We start from the raw sequence: 24,874 nt of genomic DNA, 5'->3' as shown, positions 1-24,874 counted from the left end.
AAATCAAACAATACAAATTAATTATAAAAGATATTTTATATATGATACTTGAGAACGAATATATAAATTAAAATATATTCATATAATCGTTTATAATATCATAACAGGAAGATAATTATGAATGATAAGATAAAAGAATAATTGATACTATTTCGTAATACAATTTAAGATGACTCTTATTATTCTTTAGATTGGTCAAACGGCGCAGAATTATTTCTTGACCACAAATTAAGGCTTCAAATTGGGGAAGTTTTCCACGTATTTGCCTGCAAAAAAAATTAACAAATTTAGATGTATAAACACTACAATTCGTGTCTAATCTAGGTTTTAAGCCGTTATTAAAAACCAATTTAAAAATCTAAGAATAAGTATAGGCATTAAAAGGAGTAATACCGTATTTTTCAACATGACTGCACAGTTGGTCGCATTTGATTTCACAGTGTGAGTTGGCAAGGCCTGTTGCCTTCCAAAAATCAAAGCACTTCATGAAGCATGCTTTGTAAACATCCGTACCTTCATCACCATGAGCTTGGCTGAGCTGCACTGCCACAGCAAGAACCATAAAGCACATCAACAGAATTGCAACATTTATCTTTCCTGCCATTTTACTTCTGTGACTGAAAATATAGAGAACAAAAGAAAGAAAGAAAATAATAATAACTGTTAACAATTATTAGGTATTTTCTCCTTCTTTGTTCGTCTTGTTCTTGCTGGTAAAGAAATATGCTTGCATAAACAATGTATTTATATGCCAATAACCATATCTATTTTTAGACTTGTAACAGAATTGGATCAGAAAATAATGGGTCAGTTTTTTTCGATGAAATAATGAACACAAACACAATAACTGTTTAACAAATTGTAAACGTAATCATTTTTTGTTGTACATTCAAATAAACATTACTTTTCCTGAAACGTAACTTAACTAGTATAAGCAACATTGTTTTTGCAGTGTCAGCTTGGCCTGTAAATAATAACCCAATCAAAGGAGGAAAACACGAGATTAGGATAGGGCACAGCCTGCAAACCCAAAGCTAGTCATAATTGAATACCCATTCAACGTTAACAAAAACAAAGCAAGTTTGAAAAGCGTGACAGTACCTCCTATTCTGGCTAGTCTTTTCTTGTACGGATAATTTCTATGTCAGAAACTGAGCTATTCTCAGATATGATTTTCGTTTATCCCTCTCGTCTCGTTTGTCTTTTACTACACTCGTTGAGTTTTCATTTTGAACTTTTTGCTGCAGACTTCTTCTCTCTCTCTCTCTTTTTGGTCCATTTTCAAAACAGAAAAAATACCATTCAAAGTCCATGAGAACCGATTCCACTGAGTCACTGACTGCAGATTTACTTCTCTACAAAAAAAGATTCACTAAACAGCCTTTGTCTTTTTTAGAACCCATATGATATTTGACCTGATTCAAAAGGCTAACTACTTGGTTGAGCAATTACAGAGATTATTCAAACAAGGGAAGATGAATCAAGTGGAATGGTTAAGACCTCTTGTGAGATCAAAGTTTTGGGATTATGGTGTTGTTTGGAAACTAAGAAATGATGAGACAAGGTAAACAAACACATTTTATTACATTATGCTTTCTACACTATGAGTAGTAGTATATCAGTGTGATTTGATTTTTCTTTTTGTGAAAATTTTGATTTTAGTGCTTTGGAGTGGTTGGGTTGTTGTTGCGGTGGAGCTGAAGATGACATCCAAGATGGTGGAGAAGAAGGCCATTTATATAAACCCTGTAGAGATTTGATGTTTCAGCACTTAAGAAAATCTAATGCTTGTGAAGCCATTGCCAAGTTGCCTACTACCATTACTTTAGCTTCTGGGTAATCTCCCTCTTTCTCTCTCTCTCTCTGATCATCACACTCTCTAATTTACAAATTTTATAACCAGGATCCATGGAAAAGTTCTAATATCTGGCAAAGCAAGGTGGCTCAGGCTTGAATCAAGCTCATCTCAAAATGTGGGTACCCAAGTGTTACTTCAATTAGTTCTTTTTCTAAGTTCTAGTCTTATTTGCTGTGTAAGCAACTTCAAAGACTGTAACCTTATCATGGTTTGAACTTTTCTTTCATATTTTTTTTGTTTTTGAACTTATTTTATCAGGAAAAAGCTGGGACAAAGCTTCTCATCCCATACTTGGGTTGTCTCATAGAGCTTTATGTTGCAAACAATGTAAGAATTAAAGCTAGTTTGCGATCCTTAATGTTTGGCCTTGTTTTGTTGTTGAAATATATATACACGAATATGGCGATTTCAGGTACCCAGGGATCAGAACATCATAGACTTTGTCATTTCTTTATATAACACTACATTGGAGCAACAAACTATGAACCAATTCCAAGATTTTCTTCCAAGTTTTCCTCCCTTAATGGAAGAACTAAAAGGCATTCCTGTTCATCAATATCTTCCTGTTACCACTCAACACAACTTTGATCGCTCTTATGAAGGATCGTCAACAGGTTCAATACCTTCAGATGACCCTGCATCTCTTGATTCCGGTTTTAATTATAGTTCCCAAAGTCTTTGTGCATCAACACAGTCAGGTGGTGGTGGGATTGTAGGCAGTTATTTGTTTGGCCAAAATATGGATTTGATGCCGAGTTGTAGTAGTGGGTTGATGGAAGAAAACGAAGAACATTTAAAGGTTGCTGCCGGACCCGAAAAACACAAATCAAAGAACTTGATAGCAGAAAGGAATAGGAGGACTAAGCTTAAAGAAAGGATTCATTCTTTGCGTTCTGTGGTTCCAAAGATTACCAAGGTAGCTTAGCTTGATTTTTTGTAGTTCTATTTGTGATTTATGGTTCGTTTTTAGAAGTTTGCGTCTCAACTGACAGCATTTGCTTATCAAAGTACTAATGTATTGCATTTTATGTGTTGTGATACTACTCTTCAGATGGATATATTATCAACTCTTGGAGATTCAATCTCATATATCATGGAGTTGAAGAACAAAGTTACAGATCTTCAGAATGAGCTCAAGGACATGGAAGAAGAGGAAAACTATAACCGTGACGAGCTAGAGGAATCAGAAGAATACCAGGATCCATCGATTGACACGACACACGATATAAAGGTGCAAGTTGAAGTGAAACGGATTGGGGCGAAAGAGTTTCTACTGAATTTCTTTGGCAGACAAACTCAAGGTGGATTTCTGAAGCTGATGGAGGCTGTGAATTCAGCAGGGCTTACAGTAACCAACGCCAATGTAACGAATTTCAAAGGGATGGCTTCGTATATTCTCATTTTAGCGGTATGGTTTTGAAAGTTTCATTTAAGCTCCTAAAACTGAGTTGAGTCAGTTACTAAACACTGAAAGTCAATTTTAGAACTTTTTTGTTTTCTACCGTCAAATTTTAACACCATAGACGATGGAAATGATTTCTAACGCCATTTTCTTTTACGTACGTACAGGCTGATCATGAGGAAGTTCAAGAACAAGAAGTGAAGGACTTGCTGCTTAATCTCACACACAGTAACGGTTGAAGAATTACACCTAGAAGAAGCAAAGGATCCAGCACCCAGTTCTTCTTCACTTCGGTTTTACAATCTAACCTTTTATGTGCAAAAGAAACTCATTTTACTTGGTTTGTCCCGGATACAGTTGTTGTAATTTAGACACTGATCTTGTTGTAATATCCAACTACAGACCTAAGTTGAAGTAATGACATTCCGAGACTTGAACAACATCTTGAACGTCTAGAAGTCTTCCAAATCGTGACACTGGATCACTATATAACTAACTGTTTTTGGTTTTAATAATATATATCTCCCAAAATAAATTGAGACGACCGTGCCAATTTGAGCCAGGATCGCAATTTGATCCGCTCATCTCAGGTTGAGACGCCCGGCTCAACCTGATACACGATGGATAAAATCTGTTATTTGAGAATTTATTCATCCATTTTATTTGTTTCAATCTGCTTGTTTGCCGGACCAACCGGACTTGCTCTAGGTCAATTTATTTTTATGAGTGTCAATTATTTTTGAGCACCTAAGAAAGGAAGAATAATTGAAGATTCAGCGAGGTGATGGGATCACGATTCATAACATACCCAGAAATAGCTAAGGTTTGAAAATGTAAAGTAAATTCAAAGTCAATAGACCAAACTCAACCATTGCGTGGTATTCTAATTTTATAATTTACCGGAACAACACATAGTAGTGAGGTGAGTCAGATGCGTTCAATCAGACCTCGAGAGTGTTTATTTTCTGCTGATCTGGCTTTCAGCATGCATCAAATTTAATCTGATTAGTACACAACAGGCTACGTGATCATATTGACCCTGACTATGTAATCCAACTGTGTTTGGAGGTTCAACCGAGTCAGCAAAAGAACTTGTTACTTATCTCACACACACACAGAGTAAGGTTGACAGATCACGACTAGAGGAAGCAAAAGGATCCCGTACCCTTTGGTGTGCAGGTAAAATGCAAGAATCAAAACTCATTTGCTAATTTTTCTGTAAAAAAAGTCAATCTCATTCTAAGAAACTGATTTTTACTTGATATCTCTTGAAAACATTTGTTTGTAATTGAAATTTTCTCTCCATATAAAGACACAAGTAAAATTGAAGCCATCCTGAAATCTAACAACATCTTGAACGTCTACACATTAATCTAGAAAGCTTCCGATTAGATAACCGAAATCGGGACACATTAATCTAGCGTTGCTTGTTATTCTATTTGCTGGGATTCCCATTTGTGTTGTAAGCTTGACTACTTGTTCCTCGCTGTCGATCACATGGTCGAAGCATATATACCTTCCGCACCCTCCTGTTTTTCCCATTGCTTCATATACACGAACATGTGCTTCTGCTACTTTACTTACATCAGAACTCGCTAAAGTTCCTACTGCATACATCTCTTGTGCTCCTGCATCAAGGGAATTAAAGTTGTTAGTATTTATTGAATCTAATGACATATCAAGAGGGAGATTTCTTATGTCTCTTGCTAATCCCTTCCGAGAGCCAAAAACAACAATACCTTTGAGGTAGGCGATTGAAGATGTGGGGTTTCTACGACATAGTTCAGGACCGGTAATAAATCCTGGGCAGATGGTAGCAAGCTTAACATCGCCATGTTCGGCCTTTTTCCATGCAGCCTTCTCCGCGAATGTCTTACCCAAAGCAAGCCAAAGCTGTGATTTTAAGCATCAAATGTTAACTTTTTTAGACATTGAAATGTACCGATATATGAGTACTCTTACATGGGACACATCTGTTTGTCAATCAGTTGGGAGATTTTCCTGCAGTTTGAACCTGAAATGACATACCTTCTTTTCTCTGCAAACTGATTCATCACTCCAGCAAGAATGATCAAGTAATTGAGGCAGATCATTAAGATTGTTGTCGCGCCAAACACATGCCAAGAGAGACGATGTGAATACACATTTCCGAACTGAAGCTGTCTTTGAGCAAGCCTCCATCACATTCTGACTTGCCTTTACTTCCAGGTCAGCCATCGACTTCTATTAATATGAACATCAAAAAGACCATAAGAAAATAAGAGTTGGCCACTGAAAAGCAACACAACCTGTCATCGAGTATTAAGCATTACATGATGTTTAACCAGCAGAAAAGCATGACAGACAGTGACCATAACTTGCACACTGGCCCCTAGTCCATTCCCTCCGATGAGAAACTGATCACCAGCCGTTATAGCTAGGATAATAAACACCATATGTATAGCTAGGATAGTCCCACATGGAATAAGAGGAGTACATGTGGCGCTTAATAAGCTTTGGCATCTCCTTATATAGCACCGAGGCCTTTTAGATTAAAACCCCACACCTGCTGCAACAGGTGGTCAAGTGGGGACAGTATCTAATGTGGAACAAGGTAAAAGAAAGCAATACTAGATTGTTATAAGCAAGAAGAGAAGAGAATTCAAGCAAGAAGAGAAAAATAAGTTTTGTGTTTAATAATTTGATTGAGTAATAGATAGCTCTTACAAGACTTAATCTAGCCTTTATATAGGCTTGAAGAATAACTAAACTAGGAAACAGAAAACTAAAAGGAAATCTAAAAGAATCCTAAAAATAAGAAAGACTGAAACTAGGAAACCATGGAAGCCAAACCTCTAAGAGGAATCTTCTGGAATTGTAGTATGCCCTGCATCAGTCCCCCCTTCTAGAGTAAAGCACGTCCTCGAGTTGTCCAAACAAACCAGAAGTTCATTGTCACCATGAAACGTAAAAATCTCTTGAACATTAAATGTGTTGGAGATATTCCAATCATTTGGTAGATCAATAACATAAGCATTATCATTGATCTTCTTTAAAACCTTGAAAGGACCATATTTCTTCATCTTGGTTTTGTTATAAGTACCCACTGGAAATCTCTCTTTTCTTAGATGTATCATCACGAGCTCCCCTTCCTTGAAGGTTTTAAACCTCTTGTGTTTATCAGCATCCTCTTTATATTTAGAATTGGACTTCTCCAGTTTAGATTTTACTTCATTATGTAATTCAGTTGCTTTGTCTACAAAAGAGTCGGCTGCAGTGTTTGTACTCTGTGTGGTGGGTAAGGCTACCAAATCAAGAGTATGATTAGGTACTTTAGAGTACACAATCTCAAATGGAGTTTTCCCAGTAGAACGATTCACAGAAGTGTTGAAAGCGAATTCCATATGTGGCAATAACACATCCCACTGCTTACTATTATCCAGGCACTTAGCTCTAATCAAATTCCCAAGTGATCTATTAACAACCTCAGTTGTCCATCAGTTTGCGGATGTGAAGTTGTGCTGAATTGTAGAACTGTGCCTAAGCGCATCCATAAACTTTTCCAGAAATAACTCAAAAATTTGGTATCTCTGTCAGAAGTGATAGACTTTGGAACCCCATGCAATCTTACTACTTCTTTAAAGAACAAAGAAGCAACATTAGAAGCGTCAGTTGATTTCTTACAAGCCACGAAGTGAGCCATTTTAGAGTAACGATCAACTACGACCATAACAGAATCATTACCTCTAGCAGTACGAGGTAAACCAAGTATAAAATCCATACTTATATCAACCCAAGGTGCATCAGGAACTGGTAAAGGAGTATACAACCCGGTATTTTGAATTGTACCCTTTGCTCTCTGACAGACCATGCATTTTTGTACGAACTTTTGTACATCACGTTTCAAAGATGGCCAGAAATATCTTTCTTCAATCAGGGCAATGGTTTTATCTCTCCCAAAATGACCACCAAGACCACTGCCATGTAATTCTCGCATAAGATGTAAACGTAAAGACCCTTGAGGAATACATAATCGATTCCCTTTAAAAAGAAAACCTTCTTGTATAAGAAAATCATCAACCCCATGAGTTTGAGAACTGCATTGATCCCATAGTTTGCCAAAATCTTCATCTTCTGGATAAATGTCTTTGATATAGTCAAATGCATAACTCTCATTACGAATTGTAGTTAATAGATGACTTTCTTCTACTTAAGGCATCAACAACTTGATTCAATTTGCCACTTTTATGTCTCACGGAGAAAGTGTATTTGTTGAGTGTGGAAAGCCATCGATCATGCATTCTGTTAACTTTAGCAGAAGTATTCAAAAACTTCAAAGCATGGTTGTCAGTGTTGACAACAAATTCCCTATGTATAAGATAAGTATGCCACTGCTTAAGAGATTGAACAAGAGCCAATAACTCTAATTCATATGTAGACCATTTCTTTTGTGCATCTGAATTCTTCTCACTGTAATATGCAATTGGATGACCCTCCTGTGATAATACTGCACCAATACCAACAACAGATGCATCACAATCTATTTCAAAAGGCTTGTTGAAATTCGGAAGTGCAAGAATTGGTGTCGTACAAAGCTTTTCTTTAAGAAGAATAAAGCTTTTATCCATTGCTTCCGTCCACTCAAACTTCTCCTTCTTGAGACAGTCAGTCAAAGGTGCAGAAATAGAGCTAAAGTTCTTCACAAATCTTCGATAGAAAGACCAAACCATGAAAACTACGAACATCACGAATAGAAGTAGGAACTGGCCAATCTTCAATTGCTTGAACTTTAGAAGGATCGACATGAATACCATCAGTAGAAATCACATATCCCAAAAATGTTACTGAAGAAGCCATGAAGGTACACTTCTTCAAATTAACATATAAAGAGTTGTCAGCAAGAACTTGAAACACTTGTGAAAGATGTTGGAGGTGTTCTGGCTCACTGCGACTAAAAATTAGTATGTCATCAAAATAGACAATAACAAATTTACTGAGAAAGGGTTGGAGAACCTGATTCATAGTCGCATAAAAGTACTAGGTGCATTAGATAACCCAAATGGCATGACCAGCCATTCATATAAACCTTCACGTGTCTTGAATGCTGTTTTCCACTCATCTCCACCTCGAATGCGTATTTGGTGGTAACCACTGCGTAAATCCAACTTAGTAAAAATAATAGAGCCCGACAGTAAATCAATCATATCATCAATACGCGGGATCGGAAATCTATAAGGAATGGTGATGCGATTTAATGCTCTGCAATCGATACACATCCTCCATCCATTGTCTTTTTTACTAACCAAGAAGGCAGGACTGGCACAAGGACTGTTGCTAGGTCGTATCAAACCCTTTGTAAGAAATCATTTACCTGTCCCTGTAATATCTCATGCTCAGCAGGACTCAAGCGATAGTGTGCTTGGTTTGGTAAAGAGGCTCCAGGAATAAAATCGATGCAGTGTTGAATATTCCGTAAAGGAGGTAATGCAGTTGGTAGTTCATCTGGAAATAAAACATTATATTGAAATAATAAGGGCTTCACCTTTGCAGGCAACTCAATCATAGGCTTAGAATCTTCATGGGAATGTAAAGAATGTTGTGGGTGCAAAGAACGAATAACAGTGGCTACGACAGCATCAGTCTGCGCACAAGAGTTTGAAGTGGAATTGGATGGACTAAGAACCTTGGTTTTCCCATTATGAACAAAAGTGTAAGTATTCTCGAATCCATTGTGAACCGCGTGAAGATCGTATTGCCAAGGTCTGCCAAGAAGAAGATGGGTTGCCGTCATATTAATGACATCACATAGAACTGTGTCTTCATAACCCTCAAAAGAGAATGACACATAACACTGAAGAGTAATCTTCTGTGTGCTAGAGGCATTAACCCATCCTACAGTGTAAGGTTCTGGATGAGAAGTTACTGGTAGTTCAAGCTTCTTAACTACGTGATCAGCAATATAATTATCCACACTGCCACTATCAATTATCATCTTGCAGATTTTACCCCCAATATAACATCTTGATTTAAAAATACTGTGTCTCTGAGACTTGCATTGTTGAGTAAGAAATAATGGACGAATCATCCCAACAAACTCGTCATCACCAGGTGAGTCTTCATCTTCGAACTCATTAAGCGCACCAGTGACTTCATTAATGAACTGAGGTTCACCAATCAAAGCATTGAATTTCCGACAATCACTAGAAGTGTGCCCCGATTGCTGACATTTATTGCACTTATCTCCACGAAATTTTGTATAAGCATTATTAGCTTGCTGTTGCGGTGGAAATTGTTGTGTTCCTGTTATGAAACCGATTCCCTGTAGTAGGAGGAGTTGGTTGCAGAGAGTGAGACTGCTGACCCCTGAAGATCAACTGGATTGGCTAAGATAGGTGTAGCCAGAGGTGGAGTATAAGGCACAATATGGCTAGGTTGTCGATGTGAATGGCTAACATCATCATAAGGAGGCCTGGGAATATTCAAAACAGTATCTGGAGAAAAGTTTTGAGATGAATTGGTACCCCTGTAAGTATTTTGATAACGCCCTTGTCTGGATGGATAAATCCTAGAAGAACGATAAGACGATTTTCTATCTTAATAGCTTGCTGCACAGCTTCGACCATAGTAAAAACTGAATGAGTCATACCATTTTGTATTAATCTATTCAGTCCCTCAATGAATCTTGCAACTAACTGTTCTTCAGATTCTTTGAGTTGATTTCGTGCGACCAAATTATAAAAATCTGACACATATTCTTCAACAGTTCGTGCCCCCTGCTGATGAATGTTTTGTAATTTGATGAAAAGTTGCTGCATAAAGTCTCTAGGTAAGAACTTATCCCTGATCAAAGTTTTCATACGTTTCCAAGTACGTATTTTCGGTTTGTTAGCGTTTCTACGATCATCACAGATCTTATCCCACCAAGCTGCAGCTCCTCCTTTGAGTTTGTATGTCACAAGTTTAACCTTAGAATCTTCAGGGACTCCATGAATTCGAAAAAAGCTTCTACCTCAAAGAACCAATCAGTTAGTTCTTCAATACGAAAATTTCCAGAGAAGTTGGGAATATCAGCTTTTAGTTTATATTCTGGTAAAGAACTGTAAGGGTTGTGACCAGTTTTTAAACGTCGTTCTTCAATCCAATTCTTCTCTAGATCGTTCTCACGTTCATCTTCATCATCACTGTCAAGTGCAGGAGAAACTATCTTCTTCTTTGAATGACCTATGAAACCTTCATACGGTTTCTTAATGTTTAAAGTACGCAATACATCTTCAGGTACTTCATCATTCTGTAAAAACTGAAGTATATCTTCTTTAGTTTTTCCTTCTAAGTCTACAAGCTCAGGCATATCCAAATCTAGATTTATATGTTTTGCAACCTTCAAAAGTTGATTCTGCATGGTTTCAAGCTTGGTATCTCTTAACCCTAATTTGTCCTCCATGGACTTCTCAAGAGCTTCAGTAATGTTTTTTGCCAAAATCTCGGTATGAGATTTGATGAGAGCTTCGATTGCTGCTAGAGTAACTGGTTGAGCAGTCATATTTTTTTTTTTTTTTTTTGTATACGAAAAGGAACTAAAAAAAAGTACTGAAAGGTGTTGCGGAAGCGATGTAAAGGATCAAGTTATAGGATGAAAACCTAAAACTAAGCGGTTGATACCAACTAATGTGGAACAAGGTAAAAGAAAGCAATACTAGATTGCTATAAGCAAGAAGAGAAGAGAATTCAAGCAAGAAGAGAAAAATAAGTTTTGTGTTTAATAATTTGATTGAGTAATAGATAGCTCTTACAAGACTTAATCTAGCCTTTATATAGGCTTGAAGAATAACTAAACTAGGAAACAGAAAACTAAAAGGAAATCTAAAAGAATCCTAAAAATAAGAAAGACTGAAACTAGGAAACCATGGAAGCCAAACCTCTAAGCGGAATCTTCTGGAATTGTAGTATGCCCTGCATCAGTATCGGTGCTATGTGGTCGGGCCCAGAAGTAGGGTCTGGCGGTCCGTGAAGATCCTAACAACTGGTATCAGAGCGTATGGTTGGGGCTACTCTCCGAACGGAGAAGTGGTTGTGTATGTCACCCGGTTTAGGGCGCAAGTGGAGTCAAACTCAAGGTGGAGTAGGCAAGGCCCAAAATAGAGTTGGCGCTCAAGGTGGAGTTAGTGCCACACCCCATTAAATCAGGTAGAGCAGGATTCTATGGTGGGCAAGGTTGTGCTCAAGGTGGAGTTAGTGCTAGCCTTCCCATTAACTCAAGGTGGAGTAGGGTTCCAGGGAGCGTAGTGACAATAATCATGTTCGATGGGTAGCTATACGGACGATGATCATATGGTGGAGTATGATTGGATCGGTGAGGTGGTTTAATCTCGCCAAGGTGGAGATTGTTGGAGTATGTGGCTCGATAAACACCACATATGTATAGCTAGGATAGTCTCACATGGAATAAGAGGAGTACATGTGGCGCTTAATAAGCTTTGACATCTCCTTATATAGCGCCGAGGCCTTTTAGATTAAAACCCCACACCTGCTGCAACAGGTGGTCAAGTGGGGACAATATCGGTGCTATGTGGTCGGACCCAGAAATAAGATCCGGCGGTCCTTAAGATCCTAACAGACAATATAGGGTCGGTCTAATTTATGTTGTTGCTTTACCAACATAGTGTGTTTATTATACAGAATTCAATTACTTGTTTATAAGTTTGCTTCCGAAAAGTTACGCGTTTATGATAATGAAGTTTCTAAAGCTTGAAAGAAAATTCAATTTATGTTGTTGCTTTACCAACATAGTGTGTTTATTATACAGAATTCAATTACTTGTTTATAAGTTTGCTTCCGAAAAGTTACGCGTTTATGATAATGAAGTTTCTAAAGCTTGAAAGAAAATTCTTGGTTGCACCCTTGTACATGCGCTCCAATTTATTCATCCCATTAATAATTTTTGGTTTTCTCTATTTCCCATTCTCATTTTCCCTATTTCCCATCCGCCATAATTCCTAATCCCAGTTATCCTAAGTACCATCCAACTTAAATTTCATATATTCTGAATACCATCTATAGACTTTTTATTTACACTCAATAGTAATCACTCAAAAACTAACCCAAAAAAAAAAACCTAAGAGGAATCGCGTTTTCGTCTCCAACTCCACCACCTCTTTCACTCCATCTCCATGATTATCACCACGTTCACTAAAAATAGAGAAGGATTGGTGTGTGATATTTGCTAGACTTTAAAGATGGTGGACGAGAGAGACTAGTACATTATATTATACTTAAAATTAGTTGGAGCATATATTGTATTCACGATTTACAATGTACTGATTGAATGATATCCTAATTTTATGTTAGGTGGAAAACGATGATCTTAAACCCTATTGTGCATATGGTACTATAGTCGGTGTGATTTGATTAGCTTATTCTAACACATCTAAGAACAGTTCAAGTGCAATTGGTGATGTACATATTTAAGTTTACCTTGCTAATGTGATTAATTAATTAACAACTCAAAACCGTTGTTTATAAGGTAGGGTTCTGGAAAAATTAACATAATCTGATGAATTAGTGTTGAGATATTTTTTCAAAGTTTTCCATTAATGGATCTTCCACATAATGGTTTACTGGCTAATTGCCTATAGTAATATAATAATAATTGGAATCTGAATTAGGGTTTTTAACTTGATCTTTTTTTTTTGCTTAATGAAAAAGAGGGATCGAATGATTCATGAAGAAGATCATAGTCAAAGTTAATTTGACTTTTAATAGGTGGTATATAGAAAAATTGGAATTCAAAAATGAATTGATTTTAACAATTCTTAAAAGGGATGGGAAATAGGAAAAATGGGGATGGGAAATAGGAAAAACCTAATCTTTTACTTGTTACAAAATTTAGGGCCTGTTTGGTATCATTTTCAAAAACAGTTTTCAAAAATAGTTTTATGTTGTTTGTAAAACAGACCCCTTTTCATTGTTTTCATTTTCTAGAAGTTGTTTGGTAAGATTGCTTTTAAAAACATATTTTTTAAAATTAGTTATAAGTTAAAACTAACAACTCAAATACATCTACCCAACAGATTCCAGGCTTCACAGCCTTCACTCCATTTTCCATCTTCTCTCGTGTCCGAGTTCTCTATACAGCGTCAACAGCTCATACAAATCATCCCCAGTTGTCCAAGCTCCCCACCCCATACGACCTCCGCCCACTGCCAGTTGGAGAGTAAACCCATGTTCTTCCTTTCTTCGTTGCAGTTGATGGCAGCACTGCAGTTGTTGATCCCTTTCTTTGCTGCTTCATTTCATATAACATCCACATCTAGATTCACATTCTATTTGACTGAACCTCAGTTCACTGCAGATTTAGAATCCACCCACGTCTGCAAATAGTTTATCTCCACTGCAAAGAGCTGCTTCCGTTAAAATCAATTCAGTACAGAACCCATCTTCCATTATCTGGACCTCTCTCAGCCACCACCACTGGTTGCACAAACTCATACTAATTAGAACTGCTGAGAACTCCTCAATAGCTGCCAACATCAACGGCAGTGAGCTCTTCATTTCCTGCTACTTTTCTATTAGCATTTCCATCAACAGATAGACCCATAGAAACCCAATCATTCACGCAGTTGTACCCTTCCTTCGTATTTCTTCTTTCAGGCAATTCTGCGAGCAACTGCAGCGCAATTTCAATGCATCCAGCGGCATCCTTCAGCTGGTTGTATGAGGCGCCTCCTATATCTTGTTTGACCTGCAATTTCGAGATTTAGCACTACCAGCAGTCCCATACAAACCCAAACTCTCAAGCATTTGTAGTTTAAGCTGGCATTACCACCAGACCACCGTTAATCAACAGTTCGGCCAAGTTCAACCTGTTGGAACCTAACTTCACCGCTGCCAATTCAATCTCAATACAAGACCATTCACGACAATTGATGTGTCGACTTCTCTGTAGCTGCAAAATCACATCGAGTGAAAACCCATTTCAACATACATCTGATCTTCATAATCTCGCACATCCATCACCTACTTTACGGCTTCAACATTGCCTCTCCTTTGGGTTTCTTCTCTGTTCGTTTTTGAAGGAAAAATGAAAAAAAAGAACCAAGAAAAAAAAGAGAAAACACAGAAAACAATAATTTGTTGTTTTCACTTTTTTGTTTTCAGAAACAGGCTCTTAGTATTGTCGTTACATTTTCATTCTACACATATCCCTTGCGCACAATCGAATTTAGGAAAAACTAATTTTATTTTCAACAGTAACTCACAGGAATGAGGCGGCTCGGACATTCCCACAATAGGTAACAGAGACCACTCATGTCGACTAAAGAATACATAACTCATTTGAGCCCAAATGCATTTTCCACGGGTACCTAACCAACAGTATGCCGAATCACCTTTTGATTTGATGTGGGGTATGAACTGCATGACAGTGAGGCATGGGTTCAACTTTAAACATTTTTTAATTTATCAATTTCGGTACAATCCAAACAAGAAAAAGGTGATAAGGTTGAAATACTCACTATTGTTGTGTTTTTACATGATTAATGGCAAACAAGAAACAAAATGTTCCCTAAATATTCGATTCAAGTTCTAACAGTAAAACTCAAACAGATATAGGATGAGCGTGGCTTCTGTCACTTGCTAATCAATCAACGGTTAAAATTTTGATGACATAATTTGTCTCTTTGCACTTGGTTTTATCTAGAAGAAGCTAAACTCGCACGTATTATCAATCTTTTTGAAAAAGAAGTTAAGAGGAGAATTTGGATATGGTAGTATTAAATTATTTCAATAACTACTTTGATTAATTTATGAAAATTATTTCAATATTACATCCTTGATTAACAAACCATGTCACCTTCCTCAGGTCCATATAAAGACTAGTCAAATTGTTGCATACGCTAAAGGCGACCAATATTTCATCAAGGAACATGAGGTTAATTTAACAAGAAACCACCCACAACGACTCAAAAACATGCTCGCCCCTTGGCATTTTCACTACTGCACCAAAAGATACAACTTGGAGACTGATAATTGGACGACGATCAAAGGGAGGAGTCCCTATGTGATGAAAAAATGGTGACTGTCCGTCAAAGACAATGTGCAGACAAATAAAAAAGAAAATCTGAAAATTCGGAAACAGATCAACACAATTCATGAAATTGATCACGGATTTCGATCAAATACAGTAAAGTGAACAAATTATATGTTCAAAGTACAACAAAAAACCCATTGATTCGATCAGATTTCTTCATCTATCTCAAAAGAAATTAAAAAAACCAAACTTCATTATCATCTTTCTTTTTCTTCCGAGTTCTGATTCTTCTTATTTATTTTTCATTTTCTTTAATATTTCATCTTTAATTACAAGACTTTGATATCGTTATCTAACGGATCAGTTGGTTTCTTCTTCACCACATCTTAGAACATAATGTTTCTAATCTTTGATTTACTACTGGAAACTCTGAAGATAATTGTCGCTGTTGTTCTCGGTTGATTAAGGAGTTTTTAGAGTTTGTGAGTACTTAGGATTATTGGGTTTGTTTATTACTCGACTTTGCAGGCTAAAGTATTTCAGGGAAAAAACTATACAAGATGGAAAACAAACAACAAATTGACTGATCTATCACCAGTTTCACGTCTACAAGGTGTTTGACCAAAAGTTCCATAAGAAACATTAGTGACTGGCTCATGAATTGCCCTAAAAATGAGCCGTTTTACGTTCAACTGATTGGTGTATATAATGCTCATAGACCAACAAAACAGTAGTATGTCTCGTTTGCTTCTTTGTATTGAGTTCAATTCAAAAAAGAGTGAAAATAATTTGGATTGACGAGAGAAATTAAGATGGTATATTTATAAGTAGCGTGGATCTTTCTCGAATCTTTGGGTGTTGATTATCAATGCATGCAATGAATGTCTGGGGATAATTATGTAGTCAGGTGATGGCTTGGTTGGCTGATTTGATGGTGAAGATAGTTGGGTTGTGTATGCTTCCAAGAGATAAAAATAAAGAATGAAGTGAATGATGGTGGGTTTGGTTGGAGGGGGAGGAAATACGAGAAGGATGCAAGAGCAGGTATCTCTGCGTTTGTTTCTTCATCAGTTTTCTTCGTCGTCCTCCCACTGCTGCAGCAATAATCTAGTTTTGTTTCTAATAGGAGTTGGAAGTTTGGAACACCTACTTATTTGAAATTCTAGCCTTTAGATTTATGGTTGTATGATCCTAAGAGTTAGACAACATATTTCCATATTCCAGGTGATGACTGTGTAACCTCACTAAAACAAAATACTACATTCGTCCCTAATTAGATGACCTAGTTAAAATTTACTAGTAAATTTAGAAATGATTTATCTCTCAAACTATACAACGGATTTTCGTAAACTTTATATCATCAGAAAGCATTTTAAAACACAAGTGGTAGTCCAAGTCTAAGCCCCAGTGGGTTTACTTAGTAAAAAGGAGTAATATTTTTTATTTTAATCAACTGCGCATTTTAGCACCAAGAGGGAAGGTATGCTAAAATGAATGTAGAGAGAAAAAACGTACGGAATAGCCGGAAATGCCAGCGGGATCGGCGAAAGCAGAGGTGTGAAATACGCCACAGCATCCTTGAAATGCATCACACAAACTTTCAACCTCATTCAATTTCGCCATCACTACTCCCCAATTTCGCACCCTTCCGAAACTGTCGCTATTGCTACTGCGACTACCACTAGCGTTGCTATTACTGTCGTTGTTTCTGATTTCATCAAATTCTTCCATTTCTCTCAACTTTTCCAAATCATCTGTTAATTTCAAACTCAAAATCACAAATATGAGAAATTTTAAAAAATCTAATCAATCACAAAATGATTATGGAATCGAATGATGATGAAAATATCATGAGTACGATATATACCTTGATTTTCGATAAGGATTCTGACAGTGTAACCATAATCAAGAAGGCGATTAACAATAGCAAGTCCCAAGAAAGAAATACCACTAGTGACACAAACCAACTTCTCATCAATCTCATGATCATCTAATATTTCATCCCTTCTCATGTCTCTAATCTCTCTGTTGGGGAGTTTCCCAAATTCTTGACAAGCGGGGTTGTTTTTTGATGAATAATAGGTTGTAGTAGTGGTGCATCCCTGCAGCAACAATCTACGGAACTCCTCTAAATCAGCTTTCAGAATCTCACTTGTTCCCATGATACCCATTTTTCGAGAATCGGAGAAAAGAGAGAAAGAGAAGACGTTACAATTAGATAGCTAGGATAGCAACGGAAGAGGGTAAGTGAATGAATGAAATTTGGTACTCTTGTGCTACCAGCTACCACACCATGTGCTTCTTAAATATAAGAGTACGGTGATTCTGGCACCTACCCTTCCCTTTCCTCACTTAAATGGATAGGTAGATTATCCGAGATGACACGTGGAACCCAAAAATGTAAAAAAAAAGGAAGTTACTAAGAGCTAAGATCATCCGCAATCACGGGTTTAATACCTTACGGGAGGCCACCACACTCCAAAGTGGATAGGGCATGTAACTATTTATGCCACATAGGGTAAATTTGAGTGGCAATTATACTTTTTGATTTTTTTTTCAAATTTGAGGGGCCGAGTATAAAACACGATACGGTATTTGATTAACTAACCCGTACCAAGGAGCACGAGAAAGATGTAGGGATACGTCTGCTGAAGAGGCTGAAACTCTAGCTCTTTTTAAAGCCGCAAAATGGGCGAAAGAGAAGAACTTAACAAACTTCTCTTTGGAAGAAGACCGCAAAAATGTGATGAACTATTTGCATGGTATGTGTTCTTCTCTCTCTTGGCAGGTACAACGATTACTTGACGAAGTTAAACGAATGATGTCCCAACTCCCAAGTGATTAATTTTTTAGGATACATGTTCATTCACAGAACATGCAACACTTCAGCGGATCTGCTCGCTAAAGAGGCTAGATCTTCCAGGTTTTCTCAACAAACATGGGTTCATGTACCGTTTGTTATTAGACGTTCTCTTTTATTCGAACAGGCTAATGTATTTTCTAATGTTTCTATACCAGAATTCCTGGAATCCACTAATGAAACGTTAGTAACCTTGACACTTCGGTTTAGTTTTGAATGAATTTCTTTGTTTACAAAAAAATAAAAAATAAAATCAAGCTCAGTTTAAAACTGAGCCTAATATTTAGTCTCAGTTAAAACGGCGCCCATATATTAAGTATGGTACTAAGTTTAAAACCCTGCCCAGGTATTATATATGATATATGATATAAAAACACTATACCATTTCAGTTTTCTATTGCCGATAAACATAAAAATGACATCTTCAAAGGCTAAGAGTCTGTTTGGTATAGTTTTCAAAAACAGTTTTCTGTTTTTAAAAACAGAGAAAACAAAAAACAGGAGAAAATGCGTTTGGTAGGGACATTTTCAGAAAATGTTTTCTATCTGTTTTCTGTTTTTAAAAACAAAAAAATGAAAACAACAAATTATTGTTTTCTGTGTTTTCTCTTTTTTTCTTTTCTTTTTTCTTTTCTTCTTTTCAGAACAAAGTAAGAGATGGGGGAATGAGTGCAAGTGAGTCATGGCTAATGTCACTATCTCTTAGACGAATCTTTACATTTGATCCAATTTAGTTGGTTTTCCTTGTTTTCAAAAACAGTTTACCAAATAATTTTTAGAAAATGAAAACAAGGAAAAAAGGGTATGTTTTTAAAACAGTGGAAAACTATTTTTGAAAACTGTTTTTCAAAACCGTACCAAACAGGCCCTAAATATGCCATTTTAGTGTAGCTTGTACATTACATCCTCGTGGATGCTCTAAAGACACTTTCTTTGTAAAAGAGCATTGGCGGATTAAAATTACTAAATGTACTCTCTTCGTAATCTCATTAGATCGCACATACGATAAGTTTAACCAAGTGATTTGTTAGTTATAAATATCGCCATGTCTTTTTTTTCCCCCTTATGTTTGCATTTTTTGTTATTACGTAAAATGAAAGAATAAACAAACTAAAATAAAAAGACAGTGACTAAAAACCACCCTCATTTTGCATAAATACAACCTTTTACTTGGGAAAACATTTCTAATAAACCCAAGGCAAGAAATGCTTCTAATTAGCCCTTCTCAAAAGCCTAGAAAAAACTCATCATCTTCTTACTCCTTTGCTCAGATCTAGTTTTTTTGGGGCTAGATTTGAACAAAAATTGTTTGTTTTTAGGAGCTATTTAGTTATTTTTAAGAAATTTCTTCGTTATTAGAGCGATTGTTTTCTTCGCTATTAGGGGGATTATTTTCTTCGCTATTATGGCGATTCTATCTGCACTTTTGATAATATTTCATTCATAGATTTGTTCGTGATTTGGTTTGTTGGATACAAGTACATTAACGATTTTACAGAGGCAAGATCAAATTATTCCTCAACAGAATAATAAATCTAAGGTTTTGGGGCTTCTCGCTAGGCATGAGTTTTTGGGCAAATCACTCCTCTATCATAGACGTATCTCTTTTCAAGAAGAAAATCAATCAAAATGGTCGAATTATGATTTCGAATACCATTCCTTCTCCAATCTCTACATACAAGATTTGGGTGCTACCGTTGTGGATCGCTCTTTCTCTTCGCGATTTATTTGTGTTTTGCATCTATCTTTGTATTTGTTTCATGCTTATGTTGTACTTATTTTTTCTTAAAAACCATCATGTAAACGTTTCTTATTTGGAATGAAACACTAATGGTTTGATTATCAAAAAAAAAAAACAAAAAAATACTTCTGATTGAATTTGATTTAAATTAGTTCTGGTGACCTCTATTTGTTTATCCAAAAAATAAAAAATACCTATTTTTTTTATAGAACTATTAATTATATCAAAAATCTAGAGATAATAACTTTAGGATTAGAGCTGTCAATTTATAACCCGGCTTGCGGGTTGACCCTAACCCGGCTTGTTTCAACCCGGCCCGACTTGGCTTGTTGTCTAAACGGGCCGGGTTAGGGTTGTCATATACAACCCTACTAGAAAACAAGCCGGGCTAGGGCCACTCCGCGGGTTACCCGTCAACCCGTCAAAATTAATAAATATATCCCTCAATCCCACCAACTATTTAAAATCCATGATTTGCAAACATATATTAGAATTAGTTAATTTTAAATCAATAAATAAAGCTAATTTTGGATATACCCAAACAAATATAACAATTTTTAGATTTTAAATAATCAATCAATAAATGAAATTACAACTTAGATTCAGCAATCACATATTTATTCGGGATGTCCTAAATTGATAAAAGGACTAGCATAATTTAAACAGTGAGTTAGTCTTACTCACATTAATTTAAACTTATAAAATGATAAAAAAAAAGTAAAATGCTTAGTTGATGTTAGGGTTCTCTGCCTAAGAAAACTAAAGCGCCGTAACCGGCTATATCGTTGATTAAGTGGCAATAAAAACGTCCACTTTACAACTCAGTGGTGGGGCTTCTAGTTAAACACCAAATTGACCTAGGTTCGACCTTTACTAAATGAATAATCCTAAACAATCCTAAATTTTAAATTTAATTTTTAAATTGATAACATTAACAAGCCAACCCGCCAACCCGTCAGGATTGACCCGTCTAGGGCTAGAGTTGGGGTTTTGAGCTTGTTCGTGAATAGTACTAGGGCTAGGGTTGACCCTAACCCTAGTACGGGTTGGCAAGCTAGGGACGGGTTGACCCTAGCTTGGCCCGTTTGACAGCTCTATTTAGGATTAGTATCTTAATCCTTACTTACGCATTTTCTTTTAAAGTTAGCTTAACTTACCTGCCACTTTAATCTTCCTGCTAGCATGAAAACTATTAAAAATAAGCAAAGATTCATCCAAAATAGTGTAATTTTTCCACGAAATTGGATTTTTTGCACCACTCATAAAGAAAACAGTGCTTTTCTAGTTAGTCATCAAGTGGATGTACCGGAGGTTCCTCTCACCAGCCCACAAGACATCTTCCTGGACATCAAAACTCTCATCCTGCTCTGCACTAAGCATCCTTGCATGAATCTGGCTTTACCTCCCTTATAATCAGCTTCTGCATAATCACGAGCGTTCACAACAATGCCATTTAAGTTAGTACTAATATCAGTAGAGGCATCACCGTTAATTGTGATGTATTGCTATTTATACAGAGACCGATGCTGGTTTATGTTACGAGTATGCATAGTAGGATTCTAACTGAACTCAAAACTTGAGATGCGCAACTCATGCAAATAAGATGCGAAGGCCATAATCGGTTTGACAGTTGCAACAGGTTCAAAAAAAAAAATCTTGAAGACGCAGGTTATATCTCATCCTCCATACAAATCAAATGGTTGTTAAAACAAGACTTGATTATTTTGGACCCTCAAATGTAAATACCTTCAATCCATTCAGAAAAAATATTATGAATAGTAACTTGAGTTGAATTCAAGACTCTGAGGCCCCATAGACTACCAAGCCACAATTCCTTCGCAAAACTATCAGATGTCACAAGCTCTCCTCATGTTGCTCACATAATGGACATATCTGATTTATGACTTAAATGAATCCAACCAATCTCTTCCTTTTAGAAATAATATTATGCACACACACTTTGATATGAAATGTTTGATTCGGGGCCAAATATTTATCTCACATCAGGTATTTCAATTTTTATCTCTATTAGGACCTTCATGAAAGTCCTATATTATTTAATAAAATTTGTGTGGTACTTATTCCTCAAAGTATTTTTTTTCATTTCCTCAAAAATTCAGAATAAAAAGATATACTCTCATTTGACCCAGCAGCAGTAGCAGCGTCAAATAACCTGGTAATTTATTGGTTATTCCAGCCTATATACCATCCACGTGCAAATGATTCTTGACAACCACATAATTATCCCAATTAGTATTTTCAACATAATGAGTAAGCAACTCAGACATTCCCATTACATATTTATGCTCCCAAATTTTTATTAGAGTGTCATACCCAATCTCTATAAGGAATAATATCTTAGAAAAAATAGTATTATTTCATACGTTCTTCCATGACCATGAAGCATTAGATATTGGCTAGACTTGAAGCATATTATATTTTTCTTGTAGAGCACGACCTCATGTTATCAGTAGTATTTAGAACCCTCAAGGTAGCTCTTACTAAAAGTGTTTAATTCAACCATTTCAAATCTCTAAAATCCAATCACCAAAAGATTTTGGTATACAAAGTTTAGTCCAAGAAATCAATTTATACTTCTAGTATTTTAACAATTCTAAAATTTTATTTGTAAATTATTCATCTTATTATTTGGGGGTTAGTAAAAATAAATTTTTAGAGCATAGCTCGGTCGACCTCGCATGCGTTGCTATATCAAGCATGTTTGTCAATGTTAGTGATCAAAACTATGAGTCTTGATTTCTAGTCTACATAGCTAAGTCTCGGACTAGGATAGAAAAGTGTAGTTGAGTTCAAGGACTTCATGGCGATTCATCATACAACGACGAAGATCTATACAATGAACCGTGGAACTTCATCAACAAAAAGGTATGTGGAGACTTGAACTTATCTATCACTCAAAAGTCTATCTATTCTATCTCCTACTTCTTATGAGACAAAAAGTCGTATGCTATATAGACTGGATCATACACATTTGACATTTCGAGTTAAGTATTCACTACTTATCTTTTTCTCGAAATCGTGTGTTGTAAAGCGTTTCGCTTTGATCAAGTTTATCTTCACCTAGTGACGAAGTCATGAAAAGTTTCAATTACTTTGAGAATTGCTCTGACGTGAAACGGTCTGTGAATAACGGCTATATAACGTCCTCTGAGAATGTCTCAATGATTGGAATGAGAGTTTAGATTACATAACCATGTATTCCTTAATCCGAAGTTTTCGAACTTTGTTGATTGAGAGAAACCGGAGGAATTGGCTTTGCCAAGTCCGCGAACCCAGTCCGCGAACTGACGGAAGTTCTCTTACCGAGAATTTATGCTGGGATTTTCCAAAAACTCGTTTGCGTGTTTAGTCCGCGAACCTAGTCCGCGAACTGGCGGAAGTCTCCTTGCTGAGATTTTCTGCTGAGTTTGGAAAACTCTGCCGGTTGCCTTAAGTCCGCGAACTTGTTTGTGAGCTTAAGTGGTTATGATCTAAAGATGTGCTCTGAACATGAACCTTAACTTAATAAGGAATGCTTTATGCAAACCGTGGCTATAAAGTTCATGAGCCGATTCATCGAATCGAATCATCTTTGTTTCAATTGTGTCTTGTGTAGTTACATAAGATCTCATAGCAATTGAACAACTCTCTAACTAGTTCATTTGAGTCAATTGAACTAGTTATGGTGAAGAAGAACTAGGTTAATATGAAATGCTCATATGGTTAACCTTTTGGGTTACTATGTTGAACCAACATACACGTATACGTTTGGGCATGGTTTTCACAAACCCAGTAAACGTCTACCCAAGTGTGTGTGACAAGCTAAGTTTTCGATCTAAAGGTTGAGAAATATTAGCTTGAATCTAAATCAGGTTTTCATCTAACAGTGAATATGGATTGCTTTGTAACTAAAGCAAAACCCTGATTTGAAGGTTATATAAAGGACACATCTAGCATTGTGCAAAACTAATCCCCACACGTCTGTGTGATACTAGCGCGCTCGCTAGAGTCGATTCTACTTTAACCTTTGGGTTTCTTCTCTATAACCAGGTTAACGACTTAAAGACTTCATTGGGATTGTGAAGCCAGACCGATACTACTTTTATCGTAGTTGTGTGATCTGATCTTGCATCTTCTATTGAATGCATCTCTAGAGTCTCATATTTAGTAATTCCCGAACTGTTTCTTCTGTATCGGGGATCATCGAAATAAGCAAGAATACCATTTCTACGGAAAATACCATTTATGGGTACGAGTACAATCTTTGATTGGCTTGAGATCGTGAGAGTTCTCCGATAGGCAAGATAAAGAAGTCACAAACATCTTCGTCTCACTGTTTGTGATTCCTCGACAAACCGCTTGTGTAGTCAAGAAGGATTGTTGAGAGGTGATTGATTAATCTAGGTTGTTCTTCGGGAATGTAAGACCGGATTATCAATTGATTCCTGTTCAACTTGATTTTATATCTTAAGACGGAACAAAACCTAGGGTTTTTATGTGGGAAACAGATTTATCCTTTTGATAGACTTTTCTGTGTGAGACAGATTTGTTTATTATCAAGTCTGCGATTTTGGGTTGCAGCAACTCTTGGTTGTGGGTGAAATTAGCTAAGGGAATCAAGTGCGCAGTATCCTGCTGGGATCATAGGCGTAGGAGTACAACTGTACCTTGAATCAGTGGGAGACTGATTGGGGTTCAACTATAATCCAGTCCGAAGTTAGCTTGGAGTAGGCTAGTGTCTGTAGCGGCTTTATATAGTATGTATTTAATCTGGACTAGGTCCCGGGGTTTTTCTGCATTTGTGGTTTCCTCGTTAACAAAACTTCTGGTGTCTGTGTTATTTCTTTTCCGCATTATATTTTATATAATTGAAATAATACAGGTTGTGCGTTAAGATCGTCAATTGGAAATCCAACCTTTGGTTGTTGATTAATATTGATTGATCCTTGGATATTGGTCTTTGGTACCGTCCAAGTTATTCCTTGTGTGTGATTAAAGACTCACTATTG

At 36.6% G+C, this 24,874-nt stretch overlaps 2 protein-coding genes across 2 annotated transcripts; one reads left to right on the top strand and one right to left on the bottom strand.

The window, feature by feature from the left end:
* Window positions 1-1,457: 1,457 nt before the first annotated feature.
* Window positions 1,458-3,684, top strand: LOC113277711 (transcription factor ABORTED MICROSPORES-like). Its single transcript, XM_026526734.1, has 7 exons — window positions 1,458-1,564; window positions 1,663-1,836; window positions 1,904-1,973; window positions 2,117-2,185; window positions 2,271-2,774; window positions 2,910-3,266; window positions 3,428-3,684. The coding sequence occupies exons 1-7, from the start codon at window positions 1,476-1,478 to the stop codon at window positions 3,497-3,499; spliced, it is 1,335 nt and encodes a 444-aa protein (XP_026382519.1). The 5' UTR covers window positions 1,458-1,475; the 3' UTR covers window positions 3,500-3,684.
* Window positions 3,685-4,474: 790 nt separating this feature from the next.
* Window positions 4,475-17,580, bottom strand: LOC113282418 (cinnamoyl-CoA reductase-like SNL6). Its single transcript, XM_026531411.1, has 5 exons — window positions 17,132-17,580; window positions 16,780-17,018; window positions 5,289-5,483; window positions 5,000-5,153; window positions 4,475-4,888 (listed from the first exon to the last, which is right to left on the bottom strand). The coding sequence occupies exons 1-5, from the start codon at window positions 17,433-17,435 to the stop codon at window positions 4,629-4,631; spliced, it is 1,152 nt and encodes a 383-aa protein (XP_026387196.1). The 5' UTR covers window positions 17,436-17,580; the 3' UTR covers window positions 4,475-4,628.
* Window positions 17,581-24,874: the final 7,294 nt, after the last annotated feature.

The sequence above is a fragment of the Papaver somniferum genome, chromosome 5 (assembly GCF_003573695.1).
Source record: "Papaver somniferum cultivar HN1 chromosome 5, ASM357369v1, whole genome shotgun sequence".
In the NCBI taxonomy this organism is placed as follows: domain Eukaryota; kingdom Viridiplantae; phylum Streptophyta; class Magnoliopsida; order Ranunculales; family Papaveraceae; genus Papaver; species Papaver somniferum.
This window is presented reverse-complemented; position numbering and strand designations above follow the sequence as displayed.

Excerpts from the sequence above, each read along its gene's own strand:
- LOC113277711 (XM_026526734.1), top strand. The coding sequence starts at position 1,476 with ATGAATCAAGTGGAATGGTTAAGACCTCTTGTGAGATCAAAGTTTTGG. Across the intron at positions 2,775-2,909 it reads TGGTTCCAAAGATTACCAAG|ATGGATATATTATCAACTCT; the intron begins GTAGCTTAGCTT and ends ACTACTCTTCAG. Across the intron at positions 3,267-3,427 it reads CGTATATTCTCATTTTAGCG|GCTGATCATGAGGAAGTTCA; the intron begins GTATGGTTTTGA and ends ACGTACGTACAG.
- LOC113282418 (XM_026531411.1), bottom strand. The coding sequence starts at position 17,435 with ATGGGTATCATGGGAACAAGTGAGATTCTGAAAGCTGATTTAGAGGAG. Across the intron at positions 5,484-16,779 it reads CTGGCATTTCCGGCTATTCC|AAGTCGATGGCTGACCTGGA; the intron begins GTACGTTTTTTC and ends TCATATTAATAG. Across the intron at positions 4,889-4,999 it reads TTCAATCGCCTACCTCAAAG|GAGCACAAGAGATGTATGCA; the intron begins GTATTGTTGTTT and ends CCCTTGATGCAG.